Source organism: Pseudomyrmex gracilis, unplaced genomic scaffold (assembly GCF_002006095.1).
Source record: "Pseudomyrmex gracilis isolate BER0280 unplaced genomic scaffold, ASM200609v1 scaffold_109, whole genome shotgun sequence".
Lineage (NCBI taxonomy): Eukaryota > Metazoa > Arthropoda > Insecta > Hymenoptera > Formicidae > Pseudomyrmex > Pseudomyrmex gracilis.
Window position 1 is genome coordinate 147,059 of NW_018020693.1, and position 19,384 is coordinate 166,442.

The window sequence follows — 19,384 nt, forward strand, 5'->3', positions numbered from 1 at the left end:
TTCTTTATTAAAAGAAGACGTTATTTTTATAACACTTTAGAATCACTTTCTTCAGCGTATGATTTCGCTAGTCAACGATCTATTTTATTCAGACTGACTACCTCGATCTCTCGGATCGAGAAACGAATCAGAAATTCACTTCCGAATGATATCGCGCAGTCTCTTCATTCAAAGATTCCTCTCAAGATGCGCAACAAACTATTTATCTTTCTCTCAATAATTTAATGCACTCTCCGGTTATAATGGACTCGGGAGTATAATGCGCCGCGCCACCTTTTTCCCATGGTTCCTTATAACACGGACCTCCTTAAGAATAAGACGTTGACACATGAAGGGGCCCCGCGCGCGCACTATATATATATCGTGATATAATATATGACGGGTGTATAACTTTATACAATATAAAGAATCTGTTATGGATTATGGCGCTTCGCGATCTATACGGGATCGCTTACATTTCTATCGGATCTTTATGAAACTATCCATTTATCCACACGGACTTTTCGGGCCGAACAAACTCTTTTAAAAAGTAATAAGGAACTCGTGAACGGAGGAAAAAAAAAAAAAAAATATATATATATATATATATCTTATTAGCAAAACTTATCTTCTCTTAATATTTAAAAAAGTATTATAAGAGTGTTTCTCTCTTATGAAAGATTCGTTATTCTGATTCAGCGTCCTCGTACAAAAGGATAGTGCGCGACGTACACAGGACTCGAAACCGAAGGGGACGTGTCGTGTAAACTGGGTAATTTATAATTTTTCTTCCCCTTCCGCGTTTATACTTACCATCGTTCTCGCAGTCATCGAGAGGGCAAGGAGAGATCGTAGTGAAAGTAGTGCAGCGCTGCGATAAGGAACGCAATCCGATGCGCGTGTCAGATAAGTGGCTGATGCCTTTAGTATAGGGAACGGTGTTTCAGCCATAGGTTAAAACACACTCTCTCTCTCTCTCTCTCTATCGAGGGGTCGCGGTAACACCCTCACTTAGGCCGTTCGACTAAGCAAAACCCTCGACGCAGATCGAATTATGCCGAGGGAGATGAAAAGTCATTCGTTAGCCAAATGGCGAGATTAAGCCGACTCCGAGTCATTAGTTGGTCAGTTTTGGTCGTACGCGTACATCGTAGTCATGTCAATGTTCAAGATCATGTCGAGATCAAGATATTTATTGAATAATCGTTAAATTCCAATTTGTAACATTCGAACAACAAGATTTTGATTCTCATATACATAATGCAAATCTCAAAATTTTCATCATTAATCATCTTCATCTTAATGACTTTTTCTTTGTATATTCTAAAAAATCTTCCACAAGTTGTGAATTCAATCAAAACACACTCATGAGAGCTTTTCATTGCACAAAATACAAAGATATCGAGCAAGAATGTGAAAAAGAACGACATTGTGGACACAACAAGAGGACGAAGAGAATGAGGGTCGTATGATGCGCGTTCCCATGGATCTGTTTGGGCCCACCCATGGTTTTTTCACGATGCATCGGGGCCGTATTCAGACGGGGGACATACCCGGGCCAGAAAGAAACGGATAGAGTCTTTCGTTCCTTCTGACAGCGGGGGCCTCGCGCGCAACCTGGCAGATATAAACGTATAATTCTTTCGCGCTTCGCACTCTTTGTTCCCCCCCAAACTATGGATTGCGCCATTGTCGCGCGTCGTGCACCCCCGCTCACCGTTCGCCACCTCGCTCCTCGGGGTTTGTTGGAAAGAGAAGTAGTGCTTTATTTCCGAGACGACGCCGTGAATGCGTCCGCAACATCGGAGAGAGCTTTACTCGTTAACTCGCGCCTTTGTGAAAACGCTGCACTTGACTTTCCGGGTCCGCACAATACGAATAGCGATAGTAAGAGCTGAGTTCGTCACGGGAGTTTTTTTTAAGTGCAAAGCATTCCGAATAAGAGAAAAAAAATTTATAAAAAAAAGAAAGTGCGTTGAACCTTCTTTGATCAATTTTTTCCGATCCCAACAGTTACAGCAGAAATGGAAGGCACACGTGACGAAGTATAAGGTACATTTGCAATGTAAAAGATAAAATGCATGAATTTAAATCTTCTTTACGTATGTCGCTCCGTTGATTTCGCGATGATGATACGAACCGACTATTATTAATCACCGAGTCAAGTCTCTTCATTATAATGGAAACCCGGGTCATCACTCAATTATAACGAGGTTCTTACGGCAGCGGCGACATCTTGTAATCTGCAGTTCTCTGATGAGCGCCATCAGACATTAAGCGCAATACCGGTGGGAGGGTACGTTGAAGTCACTTGATCTTCTTCGTGGCAAGTCGCACAGACGATAGGCCACGCTCCTTAAAGCGATGAGAAGCCATTATGCGACAGACATCTAATAATCAACGAATTAATTACGGTTAATTATTTTGCGCGAGATGTTAATCATCGCGCTCTGCCTCGGTCGACTTCCTCGATTCTCATCGCAATTAATTCCGAAATTGCGCAGATGGCGCGATAGAGTTTTTGCGCAAAAGTAGGTACAACACGCGTTTATCCTTAATTGCCTGCGAAACGGTAATTATCCTCACGAAAAATCCTGGCAACCTCGCGATTGACCGGCGGAAAAATCATCGCAATGACAACATGGTAATAGTCCGACGCATTTGTCACGCGTCGGTTTTATTAACTCGATCGTCATGGCGATCGCGAGAAACGACCGGGTTTTCTTTCTTGCGCACGAGCATGCGAAATGCAGTCGACGCCACCTGCCCCGCGCGAACAATCTAGATCGCCGGTAGCTGCATCGTAAAGCCACGTTTTTATGGTGAGAAGATACAACGCGATTGATACGAGGCGACGTTTTACGCGCCGGTTCACACGCCTCCTCGATTCGAGGTTGCACATCCCCTTGCACCATTATATCACATGTCTCCCATTCGTCGTCGTCGCCGATGTCGCGTCTTTCGAGCATATACGATCCGACATAGAGCGACGGATAATTGAAATAGCCCGTGATACGATGCTCGGCAATCAGAAGGTCGCATGTTTGCAGCCACGCGACGACAATCGCCAACGACGCCCTTTCTGCATCCGATCGAGCGCGATAGAGAGAAAGAGAGAGAGAGAGAGAGAGCAACGCGGACATTGGGATAACGAGAAATCGGACGCGCCCCGCGTATTCGTAATGTCCTACCTTGGATAATTTTATTGACGACGAGCAATAGGAAGATGAGTTCGAGCGCGCCATCAAACAGCCATTATATTGGCCGTGGCGAATCGGTGTACAAAACAAGTGTGACCCGATGGTGTCACGCTGACTTCGTACACCGCCCTGCTGCGGAACTTTTCATTTTCCCCTGCGTTCACCGACTGTCGTCGACGAAGATCTCGTTTCGGACCCTAGAGACACGCGCTCAACCGCAACTCGTGGTCCGGCGAGGTCCTCCGTAGGTCTTCCTGCGAACCCGCGCGTGGTGCACACGCGATGGCGATGAGTTGAAGATGATATCAAGCGTAGTTTTTTTTATGATTTTACAGAAAATCACGGGGGTTGCTGTGTTACGAATTATTCTAGCATATAAATATATAAACGCGCACATTATCAATTATTTATTTGTCAACCATGTATCGTTAATTCGATTACGACATTGCGCGTGTCATTTGGCTGCCATCAGCGAGACTAATAAAACTGTCAGAAGTACGTGGTAAACGCTTGCCGACGGCGTTCAAGAATTCAGTCTGTAACAAAAGGGATCCGTACGAAATGTATTCGCCGTCGCATCCGTCGAATGACTTACCAAACTGACTCATATCGATCGCGCAGCGAGTGAAACTCGGAGCGGCCACTTAGTCACGAGATTAGCTCGTCCCGAAATTCCCCGTGTCACCGTGCCCCTTCCTCCCTCCCTCCCTCACATTCTCCACCCTCGGGCCCCGCTTGATCGGGGCGACGCACGGTTCTAAAAGAGAAAATGACAGAAACACAGACGAATAAGCGAAAAGAGAGGAGAGAGCGGATCAAGCAAGAGGGAGAGAGGAAAGGAGAGGAGAAGTCGGCCGCTCTCGAAGGCAGGCCGCGGGAGCACAATGTTCGTCAAGCGGACAATGGGGTCGGGTCCCTCCTCGGCTGGTGGACCGGAGATCCCGGCGGGCCGGGTATATATCGATACTAATCGATATGCGTGCACATCGACGCGCGGGCGCGCGCATTCGATCGATCGCTCGCTCGCTCGCTCGTGTGCACGTGTGTGTATGTATTCGACGCGGGACTCGATTAGTCTCCGCATTGTGGCCGCCGTCAATGTCTATGGGCGAGCGGTGGGCTTGAATGCGCGTAAGCTTGGGCCATCTCGTGTGCATGTAAAATATACGCGCGCGTACACACAAGCACACACGCGCGGTTGAGATCGGAGGAAACCTACGCAGAGAAGAACGAACGTGTGTCATTGTTAGCCATCTGAGGCCCTAAGTGATTCCTGACACGTTGTCCGTGAAAATGCTTCCAGAAGAGAATGGAAGAGAAAGAGGAGAGAGAGAGAGAGAGAGAGAGAGAGAGAGAGAGAGACGATGCGGCCGGGCCCTAGGCGGACGCTGCTTTCGAGCCGCGCGAGATCGATCGCTATTAACGGCTCCGGCTTTTTGTTTCGAGTTCCAAGCTACGAGAGAGCGAGGAAGAGAGGAATCCCGGCCGAAGCGATAAACGCGAAAGATCGCGGTGTGGTCTTCTCTCGCTGCGCGACTCTCGTCTCCTTGTCGTTGAATTCGTTGTCCCTTTTCGAAGCAACGCGTCACGTTGACGATTACGTCTTTGACGGCGGTTGGTCCGAGCATACGCGTTCACTAAATAAACGCTAATTAGGAATACGAATGAATTATTTAATTAGAAAAAAGCGGTCTCTTCTTTAAGTTCTAAGATTTTACCGCTCAGTTTTGTTTCTTTTTATTGGCGTCCAAAAAAATCGACACGTGTACGGTGTTTACCGCAATTCTGGCTGATGTTGGTCTACGCCTGTCATCTTCAGCGGACGCGGTATCGAGAAAAGGAAAAAACGAGAAAAAAAGAGCCCCGCACACATATGTAGAAGCGCGTCTGCCGGGAATTCGAAATCCTCAAAGAAGAATGATGCGTCAAAATATGTCGAAAAAATGTCAAAACGTACGTCGGAGATGGAAGAAGGCAGACGCGGATCGAATCTCGAGACGATCCCTTTTGAAAATACTAGGACTAGCTTTTTTTTTGTTCGGGATTGAGGTTTTTCTGGGAAAACAGCGCGTAAGTTAAGCATTCATCGAGAGTTTCTATTTTTTGTTTTTTAAATTTATTTTCGCATTTGCTCGCGCCCGCGTTGAATGCAAGGAAAAAGTCACATTTCCGCGTTAATCGTATCGACAGGTTTGGTCGATGAAAAATGCTGTTCGTTGAGCTCTCGCTCACAAACGAACGAGCTACAAGGTACAAATAGGAATTGTAAGTTTTTTATATTTGAAAAGGAGAATCTTCGTGTTGTTTCTTCGTTTATCATGTATCGCGACGATAACTTGAACTGTGAATCGATACTTTGTACGATAGCACGATTTAAACCGCAGTTGTCATCGGTTTAATCGGGACTGCGACATCTGCCGGGGGTTGCCGGTAATAGAATTCCGTAACTTATCCAGCGCGACTTACAATACGATCGCTCTCGGCGGCATCGTACATACATCAGATATAAAAATCCGCAGATTTGCTCGACGGCATCAATTTCTCTTTGACACGTACTTCGGGATATTGGAAAAATGTGTCTTCCCTCCGCGCGATCGGAGGGATCTACGGGATCGAGAGGGTCGATCCGCGTGGGACGTGCGATGACTCGCGTACGCGAAGAATTCCATTCGAAGAGGGATGGAAGGAGCAGAGCAATCGAAAAGTCTGCAGGAACGAAAAATAAAAGTTCGTCCAATCGTCACCGCTCTGCGCTGCACCACGTCGTCGCCACGACGACGACGACGACGACGACGACGACGACGACGTCCGCTCCCGTCCCCTTTTCGCTACACTTTTATCCCAGCCGACGGCGGCAGATCCTTTCGCCGACGTAGACGAAGTTGAAGACGAGAAGAACCCGAAAATGAAACTGTCACTCCGCTCTTGCGGCTATCTTCTTCCTGAACTTCTCCACCTACCAAACCGCGAGAGAAAGCTTCGCTGATCTCTCCTCTCACTGGCTTCTCGCACGGATTTACTTTCCTATTTCCGCCGAGCCGTTTGTTGCGACGAGACTTCGCTTTAGATACATACCTATATATATATATATATAAAGCGCGCTAAATCGCCAACGGCTTCAGCTTCCAGAATTATTTCGCTAACAGCGAATGTATCGCGATAAAACTTTCGCGATCGATCTCGCGAACATTATAAGGCGGTGCGACTCCGATGGGAGACCGAGTCCTATCTTACAAAGTGCGCAAACACACAGGACCAATTTAACTGTAAAGTCCGCACTTTGCGAACAGCAAGCGCAAGAAAATTTCTGATACGAACACCCTGTAGATAGCGAAATAGCCGTTCCACATTATATAGGGTGGTTCCGTATGCAAATAAGGCTTCTCTTTCTGTCCGTTCCTCGTGCTCCACCCCCGTCCTCGGGCGTCCATTGTATGTGCCGCGGCCCCGTGGAACGCGCGCACACAGGCGCGTGAATCGCGCGCGCACGAAACGTCGTGCATCGAAGCGCACACGTGAACACGTAGCGGTCGCTACAAGTATATTAATAATAATATACGCGGTGGCTCGGGGATCCGATATAATTATAGTCCGGACGCGGGCAGATAGCATCGACGAAGATTACGCCGGCTACTCTCCGTGCGGGACAAACCGTTGTAGAGCACCTTTATACTTATCGAGCCGCGAGCATTAGAGTGCATTCACTTCACGACGCCGGTCCAAGTAAACGGGAATGCGCGTCGTGAACGACGCTGGATAACCTATCGAGGCCTCCTGTTATCCTCGCTGACAATTTCAATGTGGTTGAAGAGCGACGATCGGCGAAGTTGTGAATTTTTAACAAAAAATCAGTACGAAGAAGATGGATTTCCTAAAAAGCATATTTTATATTTTATATAATAATGGTATTATATTTCATATAATAAATTAACTACATTAATTAATTGTAATAAGTTAGCAGTTATAGCTTTTAGTGTCGTATTGTATCGGTCATATCGTAACGAAAATCTCGCGCGTTTTAACCAAACTCTGTCGAAGATTGCGATTAACGTTCGCATTAAGATCAATTTAGCGCAAACGATGCCATCCTTCTTCGCGTTCATCATCAAAGGTCCCCTTTTTATAGCGCGAAATCTCGGTAAGATCTGCAACGTGGAAGAAAGTTTATCGCCGAGCTACTTTCTGTCCCGATACAATATTTACGAGGCGATGCATCATGACCAACAATGGCTCATAACACCCTCGTCGAAGAAAAACCACCCCCGTCGGCGGCGCGTGCGTGTGCGCGCTCCCCCGTTGCTGGAAGGAGGGTGAAAGAGAGCGTTTCTCGCTCGGGGGTGTACACGTGTGTACACGCGTGTGCATACGTGTGTGCGCGCGTATTACCCCGAGGGCTATATCGTATCGGAGGCCAGCAGATAACTCTTATCTCGGCGGAGCAGTATTCTTACCGACTTTTGGCGGCGGGTCGAGGGTTGGAACGTCGGAATTCGCAGGGCCGTACTTAGACGTGCGAGACTAAACATCGCGACAGATCAACATTTTATTTTCCGAGAGTTTGTTTAACACGTATACGTGCGCAACAGAAATCGAAGTTTCATCAACAAATATGTGTAAAATATCTCCGAGAAAGAAAAAAGAGAACTGACGCGCATATATTCCACTCGAAGATAATCTAACAATTCGCCAACAATGAGGTTTTGTAAAAGAATCGGTATATTATTGAATAATGCATGTGAAATATCTGAGTATGAAAAGATTCCTCTTCGCAGAGGAATTTTAACGAAAATATATTCTATTTGAAGAATAATCTAACGAGAGAAAAAGAGAGAGAGAGAGAGAGAGAGAGAGAGAAAAAAAGAGATTTCACAAAGATGAGATTTTACGATACGCTACTGACTGGTGACAATCAGACAGTTCAGAATTGAGCGACGTGCGTATAAATAACCGGTGACGTTCGGTATGACTAAAAGTAGAGAGGGGGTTGCGACAGAGGGAAGGGATGATATTCGCGCGCGACGAACTGCCGAGGGGTTGCACGCGTGCCTCTATCACCACGTGACCCCTCTTCTCTCTTTCTCTCCCGGGGGGTGAGACTAAATTGACTAAACATATACCTTCCGCTTCGTTTAACCGCTGAATATGTTTTAGATTTCGCGACCTTATAGGCGCGCACCGCTACTCAATAAGTCTACCAATTAGACACGCCGCTCCGACTCGGATTACCGAGCCATTTTCTCGCGACGCGTTAATCGAAAATTTATTATTTTATTCTATGCATCTGAAAATATTTTACGAAGTAACACGACATGTTGAGAAATATCTAATAGTTGTGATTTTATTGTCGGCGAGATAGTCGAAAAAAAAGAGGCCGAGAAATTTCGAGAGATCGTCAAAAGAGAGTGGACGCCCAGCACTTTATTCGATAAACGCCCATTCACAGAATCTGAATGCATTAACTGCGCGACCTTCTTGCCCCACCTTCGTATAACCGCGATAGCCGCACGGAGGAAGATGATGATGATGACGCGGCAGTTACTCGATCGCTCCCTGTTATTATGATAGAACGCAGCATTGTTTCGACGGGATCCCTCGTGATCGACCAGTTACCGTTACGTCATATTAGTCCATTCTCGTGGATCTGTTGAAGCTACTGTAGAAGCCGCTTCCACAAAAACCAGGTGGAGGCAATTAAGTTCTGGATGAGAAGTGGCGTTTTTGTTTTTTAGAAGAGAGAGAGAAAGAGATGCAGAGCTGTTGTAACAGATTGTTATACACTTTCTGCGTATGTAAAATCATCTATATAGATCGATTTATGTATGCGTGTAAAAACCGATTTATCTTTGAAATTTTGCAAATAATCGGATACGATAAACTGCGCGCGATCAAACGTCATGAAAAACGACGGTGACGTGCAACGTATCGGTGGCGGTTTTTTAGCGACAATCTCGGCTGCGGTAATCGGTGGTAACATTCGAGATCGGAACAAGTGGGATTAGTTTGCGGTAGCAAGCAGGTTGCCGTACTCGGTTCGTTAATAGTCTCCGATATAAACTATCGGCGAGCAATACGGGAGCGCGGCCCGCGTTCCGTCTCCCATTAAGAAACCCCTTAACGAGGGTTACGTGGCCAGAACGTAATGCACCCCCGTGGCGATCCTCTGTCGTTACAATCCACCGTGTAATTCGCACTGCGCATCTGCCGGCCGAAAAGGCGCAGGTCCGATCGACTCGCGGGATTTGTGTTCGAATTGTCGGGGACGCGCGTCATTCTCTCCCAAATGTATGCCCCTCCGGGACTATTTACAGACATCGTTTGAGTGAGAGATAGAGACGCAATAGAGATGCTCGGATCGACCACACACATGGTCACCTCTGCTCGAAATATTGTTCTCCTCTTTTTCGCGTTGGAGTTTTACGCACTTGACGTTTACTCTCTTATTATTTTTTTGTAAAGTCAGAAGTTTGAATATAAAGAGTGCACGCGTACAGTTTGTTGTAGCGCACAGCGCTGTGCGAGAGATGCGCGCAACGTTCAGCAAGATTCTCAGGATGGCGGAGCGAGCGTTTGCGAGAGCTTCCGTCGAGTGCCTGAAACCTCGGCTTCCCTTCATTCCCGGTGAATGAATGGAATTAGTGAGGAGGCTAGCTGAATAATATCGGCTCTATCTGTGGGGACTAGACCGGGAGCTGAAGCGTATCAGCTCGGCGTATCTGCATAGATGTTAGGGGACGGTGCTCTCATCCTGCGTCGCAGAGAGAAGAGACCAAACTCCCCTCCCCTTCCCGCCACCTCTATCTAAACTCTTCCTTCTTCCTCTCCGCCTCTTCTGACACCTCCCGGAGTTTTCAAAACAGTGCGAGGACAAAGCGGTTTTCTCTCGTGGTTGTCAGATTTCTTTTGTAAAATTTTAATTCCTTTGTAAATATGTAGGCACGCGGAATATATATTTTTGCGTTTTATCTATTGTAATTTTTATTTTCAACAATATAATACAAAGTTCTGTAAAAATCTCGACGAGGAAGTGATAAAGTAACAAGCTCGATTGATGTGTTCAGCGCGTTTATCCGCGTCATCGTTAACATTATTCTTATTCGCCGAGATCGTCGCTCGTTGAGAAATATTTTTCTCAAAACTCCTCGTCCCGAGATTACGACACGTATCCGCGTTCTCTGTGCGCACACATACTTCAACGCGCATCAGATTAGTCCTCATAATCGTAACAATATTTAAATCTCAGTCGCTACCGTCGGGAATATTAGAAATGCAAATATGCGTCACGAAATCCGAAATACGCCGACTCGCCGGTAGTAATCTCGCGGACAAGAGAGCAATCAGAAGACATCCTGTTATCCCCGGAACGCGCGCGCCGGGAACATCCATATTTAACTTCTCGGGACCTTTTCGAACCGGATCCATCGTCAATTCTACGATCTCCGTTCTCTCGTCTTATTTGACTACCGCGCCACACCCTTTTCTTATGCGCGTCGAGGAAAATTTCTGAGGACGTCGACAAATCTACATTTCTATGCTCCCCACCGGACGTTACGTTACATTACATTTAGAAGATAATTTAGAAAGGAGAAGATAGAGAGCGGAGAAGAACTTAGAGAATGGAACCAATTCGTGATACAAGTATATCGCTCGTCTTTCGATAAGATCGACGATCTTCGAGTCTAATTATCTCGGATGTTGATCTGATTGCGCTTGTGTCTCTTTGTTTTATGAATGGGTCTCGTTCACCGGATTGTGTGTGTGCGCGCGCGTATGTGTGATTGCGGCCTATTAAAAAATTCCATTCCCGAAATCGAGTTCGGGTCATGCGTGTTCGCATTTACCGGAGCCTAGACCTCGCCGTGTGACGAGGGTTCGGTCGCGACGGTGACCGCTCGTTTGTCACTGACACCGAAGTTCCACGGCGACATCGTGGAACAACCTTATGATTCTAATGAATGACTTAACTAACTCAACACGACCTGAGAGATTCGGTCGTTTCGGCCAAAAATCCATAATTGGATGTGTAGACGCGGCGAAAACACGCGTTGCGCGAAGGAAGGAGAAAAAGAGAGAGAGAAGTACAAATACTTGCGGAAGAAAAAAACATAAATCAATTTGTATTTGAAGATATTTTAATTTGAATTTCTTCACAAAGGTTTAAATATACTGAGATAGAGCTGAGAATGAATATTGTTTAGATAGTATGTTTTAGGCTTTCATCACAGAGAGATTTCTTTCGGCTCAAGAAAACATATTTACACCGTGGCAAATACAGATGTTAGAATTGAATAAGCCAATATGAGGCATAGAAATAACTTGTGTAGACGCAGACAAAACTCCAGGCAGGTGGTGAGATTGATACCCTGTTGCTCGTCGGTCCTAGAACCCCCAGGACGTCACAAGACCTCCTACGGTCACATATCCCACTACCAGCGCTAGTCCCTCAGGATATAAGGTTTATATTTTGGAATAAACATAATATATATTGGTAATATCCTGAAACGCAGAGACAAACGAAGATTTTTCGTTTTTACATGTAACGGCTAGGTCATTTCCTTCCAGGTTTTATCATTTTTAGAAGGAAAAAAAGAGACAGAAAGAGAGAGAGAAAGGAAAAGATCTGAAATCTTATCAAACACATTGTTTTGAAAAATTTTACTTGTAGTTATTTAAAGAACATGATACAAAGCGATACGATTTCTCGGTACAAAACTTTTATCTTATATTATCAAAGAACAATTTTGGTTACAGGTCTGTTTGTTTTATTCTTATGTGTGAAAGAGACATTATGTTTTCTTATCAATAACACATATGTAGAAATGTGATAAAAATATCCCCAAAAAATGTTTTTCTTACGATATAAAAAATAAAACATATTTTACCATGAGTTTTCTTTTTCAAATCATTCACATCTCTACAATATTTTCTTAACATAAACACCGCAACTAAATTGTAATAAGCACAGACGGCGTCATTAATTCGAAGAATAGGCGCGGGGATCACATAAAAAGTCCAGTTGATCCAAATATCCATTAGTCCCAAAATCGGGTGTCCAGTTGTGGACACGCGATTGCTACTAGTTAGTTAGTACGGCGCCCGTTGACGCTACGAGCAACCGCCCCGCTTGCCCTCCGATCCCCGCGCCTATTCTTCGAATTAATGACGCCGTCTGTACATATAGAAGAACATTTCTCTTTATCGAGATATCTTACATTTTCCTTCTGTGTATTTTTGTTTTTATTCTGCAGTCAAATACTTGTCTCCACAATGATACTACCTATGGACATTCTTAGAAAAGTTGATCATCGAGACGGGATTAGAACACAAGCTGTGCTTGTACGTAATTTATCACGCGCGAATGTGACCACGATCGAGTGACCACAATAGAGAGCCCGATGGCGTCTCCCACGGGCACACGAACGATTGTGACACACGACGTTACCAACAAGCGCAAACAAATTTCTCGAGACGACTCGAGACGAGCGAGAGAAAACGCTCTCATCGCATTTTATATATATATATATATATACATCTTCCGTATTATATATGGAAACGCACGGGACACTGAAAACCGCATGTCGTTGCGAGGCTTCCACCTCCCGCTCGACAATGGCGTCTCACAATGCACGCCAAATTACGGCTGTTCCAGTCAAAATACGTTTTCTACGAGCTGCTCTTCTCTTCACCGTCCCTTTCTCTCTCTCTCTCTCTCTCTCCCTTCGCTACTCTCCTCTCTCGAACTCCATCTCGTTTTTGCCCCGGGCCCGTTCTCCGTTTCGATAATCGCGATCGGCCATCTACGGCCACTGTGCATCGGGTGACCGCAAACTGCAGCTGTATTTTCGGTTATCGCCAATCACCGATCTGCGGATTTTCGGTTTTTACGGGAGGCACGAGGGAGAAAAAAAGAGAGGAGAGGTGCTGTTCTCTCTCTCTCTCTCTCTCTCTCTCTCTTGCCATCATCTCGCTTTTTTTCGCCAGTTACAATTAACGTTCGGCCGACGCGGCGCCCCCGTGCATCGCACTCGCGTATTCGACAAACATGTGTTACGGAACTAAACTCCCGTCTTCTCTCGTGAAAAATTGCTTCGTTTTCATTAATTGCAATTCCGTCGAACAGTAATTTAATTACGACAATGTCAATGAGGAGTTTGTATTGTGCTCTTTGCATCTACTGTTTCTTATCTCCTCTTCTCGCAAAACTCGTGGAATCTCGAGGTTTAATAAAAATCTGAATACGACTGGAGCAAGCAAATGTAAGGACTTCTAACTTGAGAATTCGAAACTACGCAATACAAAGTTGCTTTCGCTCGAAAAAAAACGTCATCTTGTAGTTCGCTTCTCTTTCTCGCGCAACGAAGAGCTCCGTGCACACATTCTGCATTTTTTTTTCTACCGAAAATCCGTCGCTAAAAACTTCCCGCGAGAGCGATAGAGAGAATCGTATGAGCGCGCGAGGGCGAGCGTTAAGCAGCTGTCGCCCATTCGGCGCCATTGTCGCGCGATGTTTGAGTGTTCCCGAACAGTGGAGAACGGCCCGGTATTGTCCCGCTCCTGAGATCTGACGATTACCGGGCACGCGATACGATCTCATCTGCATCAGGACCGTTTGCCCCTCTCTCTCTCTTTCTCTCTCTCTCTCTCTCTCTCTCTCTCTCTCTTTCTCGTTCTCTCTGCGCCTACATAAATACGTGTCTTACGGGCGTGTACTCCCATGCCCACAGAAACGTATCCCCTGTCCCCCTGGGAGTGAACCAGGACAGAAGAGGGTGCGCGCGCGCGAAGAAATCTTCCGGTCAAACATCGCGATGAATTTAGATGTCGAGATTGCGCAAACGGTCGGTTTCGGCCCACGTCTAAAAAACCGCCACGCTGTGATGTCCTTATTAAGACCGTCGTATCACGTGGAAAATTTGCCGACGACGACGTGCTCGCCGGCAGAAATAGGGTGCGTGTAGTCGACTATTGTGCCGCGCAGCCACGAATCGCTGCGGTCCGATGTCGCATTAGATGAAATGTTCGCTTGTTCGCGAGATTGCGCGCACGCCTTCTCGCTCCCAAAGAATCTGATTTTGTCACGAAGATATGTTTCGAGTAAAGTTGTCAGTAAATCACCTGTGATGAATTATTTTCTCATTTTGTATAAAGAAGGGAAGAAAAAAAACCATTTGGCACACAAAGCAAAAGCATAAAAAAATTAAGTTTTGACTTTAATAATTATTTACCGACTTATATTACAAATTTTTTTGTGTAATTTGCATCCGAGTAATATTACACATCTCTTCAAACCCCTACTGTTAAGATATTCACATATTGGTATTATAAAAAAATGTGTCCGGTGTTCCTAAATGAAAGTTCGCTTATTTGACTATGTAGTTTTTGGAGTTTGACGCGATAAGAACGCGATGCATTTTCCAAATATAATGTCTCCTTTCTCTCCGCGCAGCAGTTTTAATAAAATGTATGTACCTATGTAGTATAGAGACAGACACCGTCCCGATGCGAGCGCGATAAGCTATCGGCATTATGCAGCCGCTTATAAAAACTCGATTGTCGTCGCACGAACGAACGGGATTAATCTCGATCGGCTCTCTTTTTTTCCGGCTGGGTATATCGAAATGTTTTCTCTGCGAGAAATAATGCTGATTTATAGCCTGCGTTAATTCGAGATCGTACGGCGATTGCGTGACCGAAGTATAAAACAAAAAAAATTGTATTTTTGGGAAACGTCCAATAGCGAGACCGAACGAGTTTATCTGATTCGCGCCATAGCTACGAGCGCGAGATATATCCGGCTCTTCCTCTCTCCTCTCTCTCGGATTTCTCCAAGGGCCGTTATTAAATTTTTAATGGCTTTCATAATCTCCTCTTTAACGCGCGCGTTTGCGCGCGGAAAAACGAAACAACGCGCGCGATGATATATTTCGCGATAATCGACGCTTCACCGACGTCCGACCGGCGATCGTTCATTTAATTTGTCGTTCGGTGTGGATTAAAATTGTTTAATCTCGCCGACGCGTTCCGATAATCTATGCGATTTTCAGGACAAAAACGTTTCGGGCGCGGACCTACAACGACGACGGGATTGTGAAAGAGAAGAGAGTTATAAGCCCCGACAATTAATTACCGCACGTACCGAAAGACGCGATAACTCATCGACGTCCTGTCAGCAATCTCTTTCCGCCTCAATCGACGTCAATTGCGCGTTGAGAAACGTCGAGCGATTCTCCTAACGCATCTTCTTGTCTCTCTCTCTTTCCCCCAAGATGATTTTTTCAGATTTCTTAGGATAGCCTCGTTATGCACGCGTGAGCGAGCACGCGCGCAGAAGAATTATACTCTCTTTCGTTGCAAGCGCCAAATGTTCTCGGAAAACACAACGCAAAAGCTTTCATTATCGAATATTTTCGGCAAACTTCCCACGACGAAGAACGTATGCGCAAATGCCACCATGAAGCTGCCGATAGAAGAGACTTCGCACACTTTCAAACACGCATATAATCTGTTTTGTTCCCGATGCCATACCGCGCGGAATTGATTAATACGCAATGATAATAATAATAAATAATAAATAAATAGATTAAACAAGTATAGCACTGATCAGAATCTGGTTAGCTTTACTATCCAGTTACTGGTCAAACAAACGTTTATAAAAACTTAACGATTTCTAGCCAAATACCGGCTAGTAATCAAGATAACTGGTCAGCTAGTGGCTATATTCTGTTTTTTTAATTTCTACTCGAGAACATAAGGATTTTAATTACATCGAGAATATTAAAGATAAATGTATGTATGTTACATATGTATATTATACATATATATATATATATATATACACACGCACACACACATAATTGTTCCGTTATAGCCAGAATTATATAGAATTTAATTTGCGCGTTTCTTTTCGCGCGCTTTCGACACGTCTCGCCGCATTATTCCCGCTCGCGATACATACTCGTTGCGCAGGTGCATTGCTTCAATCGATAGTATAACGCAACGACGCGATTTTACACTGTGTCGGTGGTTTCGAAATCGATTAGTAATTCGCCACGAACCGATCTGATCGGTCACGGCGTCGGCGCGATCCGATCGAAGATGCGAGCAGGCCGATCGTCTCGATGAGTCTGTCGTCGCCGATCGCGAAAAACAAGCGAAACTTCGGAGAGAGATTGCAAACGAGATCCTTTAGGATACGTGTGTGTACCTAATATCGTTAATAACGGTAAGCGTGTTGCGATATAGAGAGAAAATAATTAAAGTTGGCGATATAGTATCGGATAAAGAAAATTACAGGTAGTTGTTGATTAGATTAGTGGCTGTGCAATGACGTTATTATGATAGCATTAGACTTCAGACGACGCAGTTGACAAATTTATGTGGCTCTGATACGTTTGACTCTGATGAGTTTACAAAAGCGAAATCAGTGAGAGATTGACGAGTGTGCAAAATTATAAATTACTTTTGATTTTGACAAATTTTTCATTTCAAAATTATAAATCTCAGATTCGATGTTGCGATCGCTCATACGAATTTATTATTTGTAATGATTTTATTTTTCCTTTTTTTTAATTCTACATAAGTAACATCTCTATTTAAAATAATTCTCTTTCTCTTTTTAAAATATATAAGTATTTATAACATATAATGATTGTACTTTATTTTGTGAAGTGAGTTTTTTTGATAGTTTTCAGAGCAGTAAACACATAGTAAACACATTTTGGCAACTTTATCTGACCGGACCTGTCCCACCTCAAATTTCAGAAAATCTCGTGTTCGCGCGTTTCAAAATAAACCTTTTCTCGTTTCTTTTTTCACTTCGAGCGCTATTAATTTTATCAATACATTCCCTCACACACATTTCTAAACAATAGAAAAATTGTAAATCTTATATTTTGCGTGAAATTGCAATTTGAAACGTCTGAGCGGCGAACGGCGGATTTAACTATAATAAATTCGTGTAACTCACAAATAATACGCCTTGAACTCGTTATGACCGTAACTTTCTTATCAACGCGTGTTCTCATTTCATGCTATCATAATTCACGTATGTGTGAATAAGCTCCACTGTGATAAAGCGTAGTCGTAAAGATTGACGAGAATGACATCGCACTGAGCACTCGAGTAACACACGCAAATTTAGAAAAAAAGATAATAATAATAACAATGCCAAAAACATAATTATTACCAAAAACGATAACATTCTGAGAGAAATTTAAGTCCAAACAAAGACATGTAGCAGTTTCGAAACGAAAAATGGAAAAAAGATCATTGAGTATTTACAAAACACTAACGACTTGTGCATTAAGAGTTAGAAGATAGATATGAAAAATCGAGAATATTATTTATAAAATGTGATTTCTCTTTTTCCTTCTGTAGATGGCTACTGCGAGAAATGTGGTTTTCGATTATGTCGTAAACCGCAGAATGGAAGGCGAAGGAGACGTGTCGTTCCGACGTCGGTGCGATACCGCGAGTTCCCGAATCTCATCTCGAATACATTGGATCTTAATACTGATGGCATTGACACTGCTTTGTCAATTCGCAGAACCCGTTGACGGACAGCACCATTCGGTAAGATTACATATCAAATGTATAAAATATTAATATATTTCGCGAGTGATATTCTTTCGAAATATATCTATCCGCACAAACTTCTATATCGCACCTGTTCTTCCGTTTTCAAACAGCATTCAAACGGGAGAAAGCATCATCGGCACTGCGTCAAAAAAAGATTCTTCGCCAAAAATTTTCAAACTTTAGAAAACGACATCGAAGATCTGATTGAAGAAAGGAGGAGATTTCTGAATCTTAATGATTTTGAGTTCGTCAGTTTGTTGAATATCGTCAATCCGAAACTAAAGGCGTTTCTCGAGCCTGAGAATTTAGCGAAGATACTGCCGAGATCGTTCACTGTCCACAAACAATGGACGTTCAAGAGGAGAACGTTGCACTTGCTGCGAGAACTGATGAAATTAAATACGGATGTTCACTCGGAAATAGAGAAACTTGTTCAACAAGTGGAGCTTTATCCAGATGTTCCGCATATTACGGAAGACGATCTTGCGCCGATCTTACGCGTGTTATCTGTTGTGAGAACGCCACATTTGAAGCTCGTCAAAAAATATCTGACACCCCGCAGACTCGTCAAGTTGCTGCCCGGCAATTTTGATATAAGAAAAACGGCCAACGCAACGGTTGCGTTGCACGATATCGCGATTCTGTTGAACGTAACGCTTGGCTCCGCGAAGAGCAGAAAGCTTAAAGTAGGTTTGGAAACGCTTATAAGCGAATTGGGGAGAAGAAGTTTTAATGTAATACCGAAGGAGGACGAGAACAGCACGAGAATAAAAAAGAAAACTAAGTGGGTGATAAGACAACCTCTCACCGATGTCAAAGTCCCCGTGAATAAAATCCATGTCAAATACAAGATAATAAGACAAGGAAACGCCACTAAATCGCACGACGATACGAATCGCCGAATGAAGCTGAACAGCTTCACTAGCGCAAATATTCCGATTATATCCGAGAAACAGATAATCAAATCTTCTCCTGTATTGTATAAAAATGCTACATCATCGAATGTTGATTTGATCCAGCAAACGAGACCGGACAGCTATCTACTCGGAAATAGCTCGATTACATTCAAGAAACGAATAACAATACCCTCCCCCGTATCGTCGTCGGAGAAATTATCGTCCGAAGAGTCGTCGAAGAAATCCCGCCATCATCATCGAATACATTACAAATTGAAAAATCGGCGAATAGCTGATCCTAACTTTACCGTTGACGTTGAGTACGATTATTCCGACAAAGATGCGTCGCTCGTTAAGATGTTGCAGAATAACGATACCTTTTCCCTTATCAAGAAGATAATGACAGGGGAGATGGACGCACAGGCAAACGCCGCGAAAAACAATTCTAGCCGAAAGGAAACAAAATCGACATGAAGAATTCGCTTTAGAAAGTAAATTCAGTAGCTGTAATATTACTGTTAACATATATACTAGTACAACAAATAAACACGCGAAGATTCAGTAGAAAGACCAATTAAACCTTCAAGCAGCATTACCGTGGTGTTATTGTCTACCTGCAGTATCGGCTATACAATAATTCTATACTTCTAACATTCCGGAGAAAAAAATTATAAACAAATAAATTATTTCTTTTTTTTTTTTTTTTTTTTTTTTCTATACACATCTAATTCTATA

General features: G+C 44.0%; 1 protein-coding gene across 1 annotated transcript; it reads left to right on the top strand.

Annotated features, from left to right (window-relative positions):
• The first annotated feature begins 1,960 nt into the window (after positions 1-1,960).
• LOC109856155 lies at positions 1,961-19,123 on the top strand. Its single transcript, XM_020431129.1, has 3 exons — positions 1,961-2,031; positions 17,553-17,747; positions 17,864-19,123. The coding sequence occupies exons 2-3, from the start codon at positions 17,553-17,555 to the stop codon at positions 19,121-19,123; spliced, it is 1,455 nt and encodes a 484-aa protein (XP_020286718.1). The 5' UTR covers positions 1,961-2,031.
• Positions 19,124-19,384: the final 261 nt, after the last annotated feature.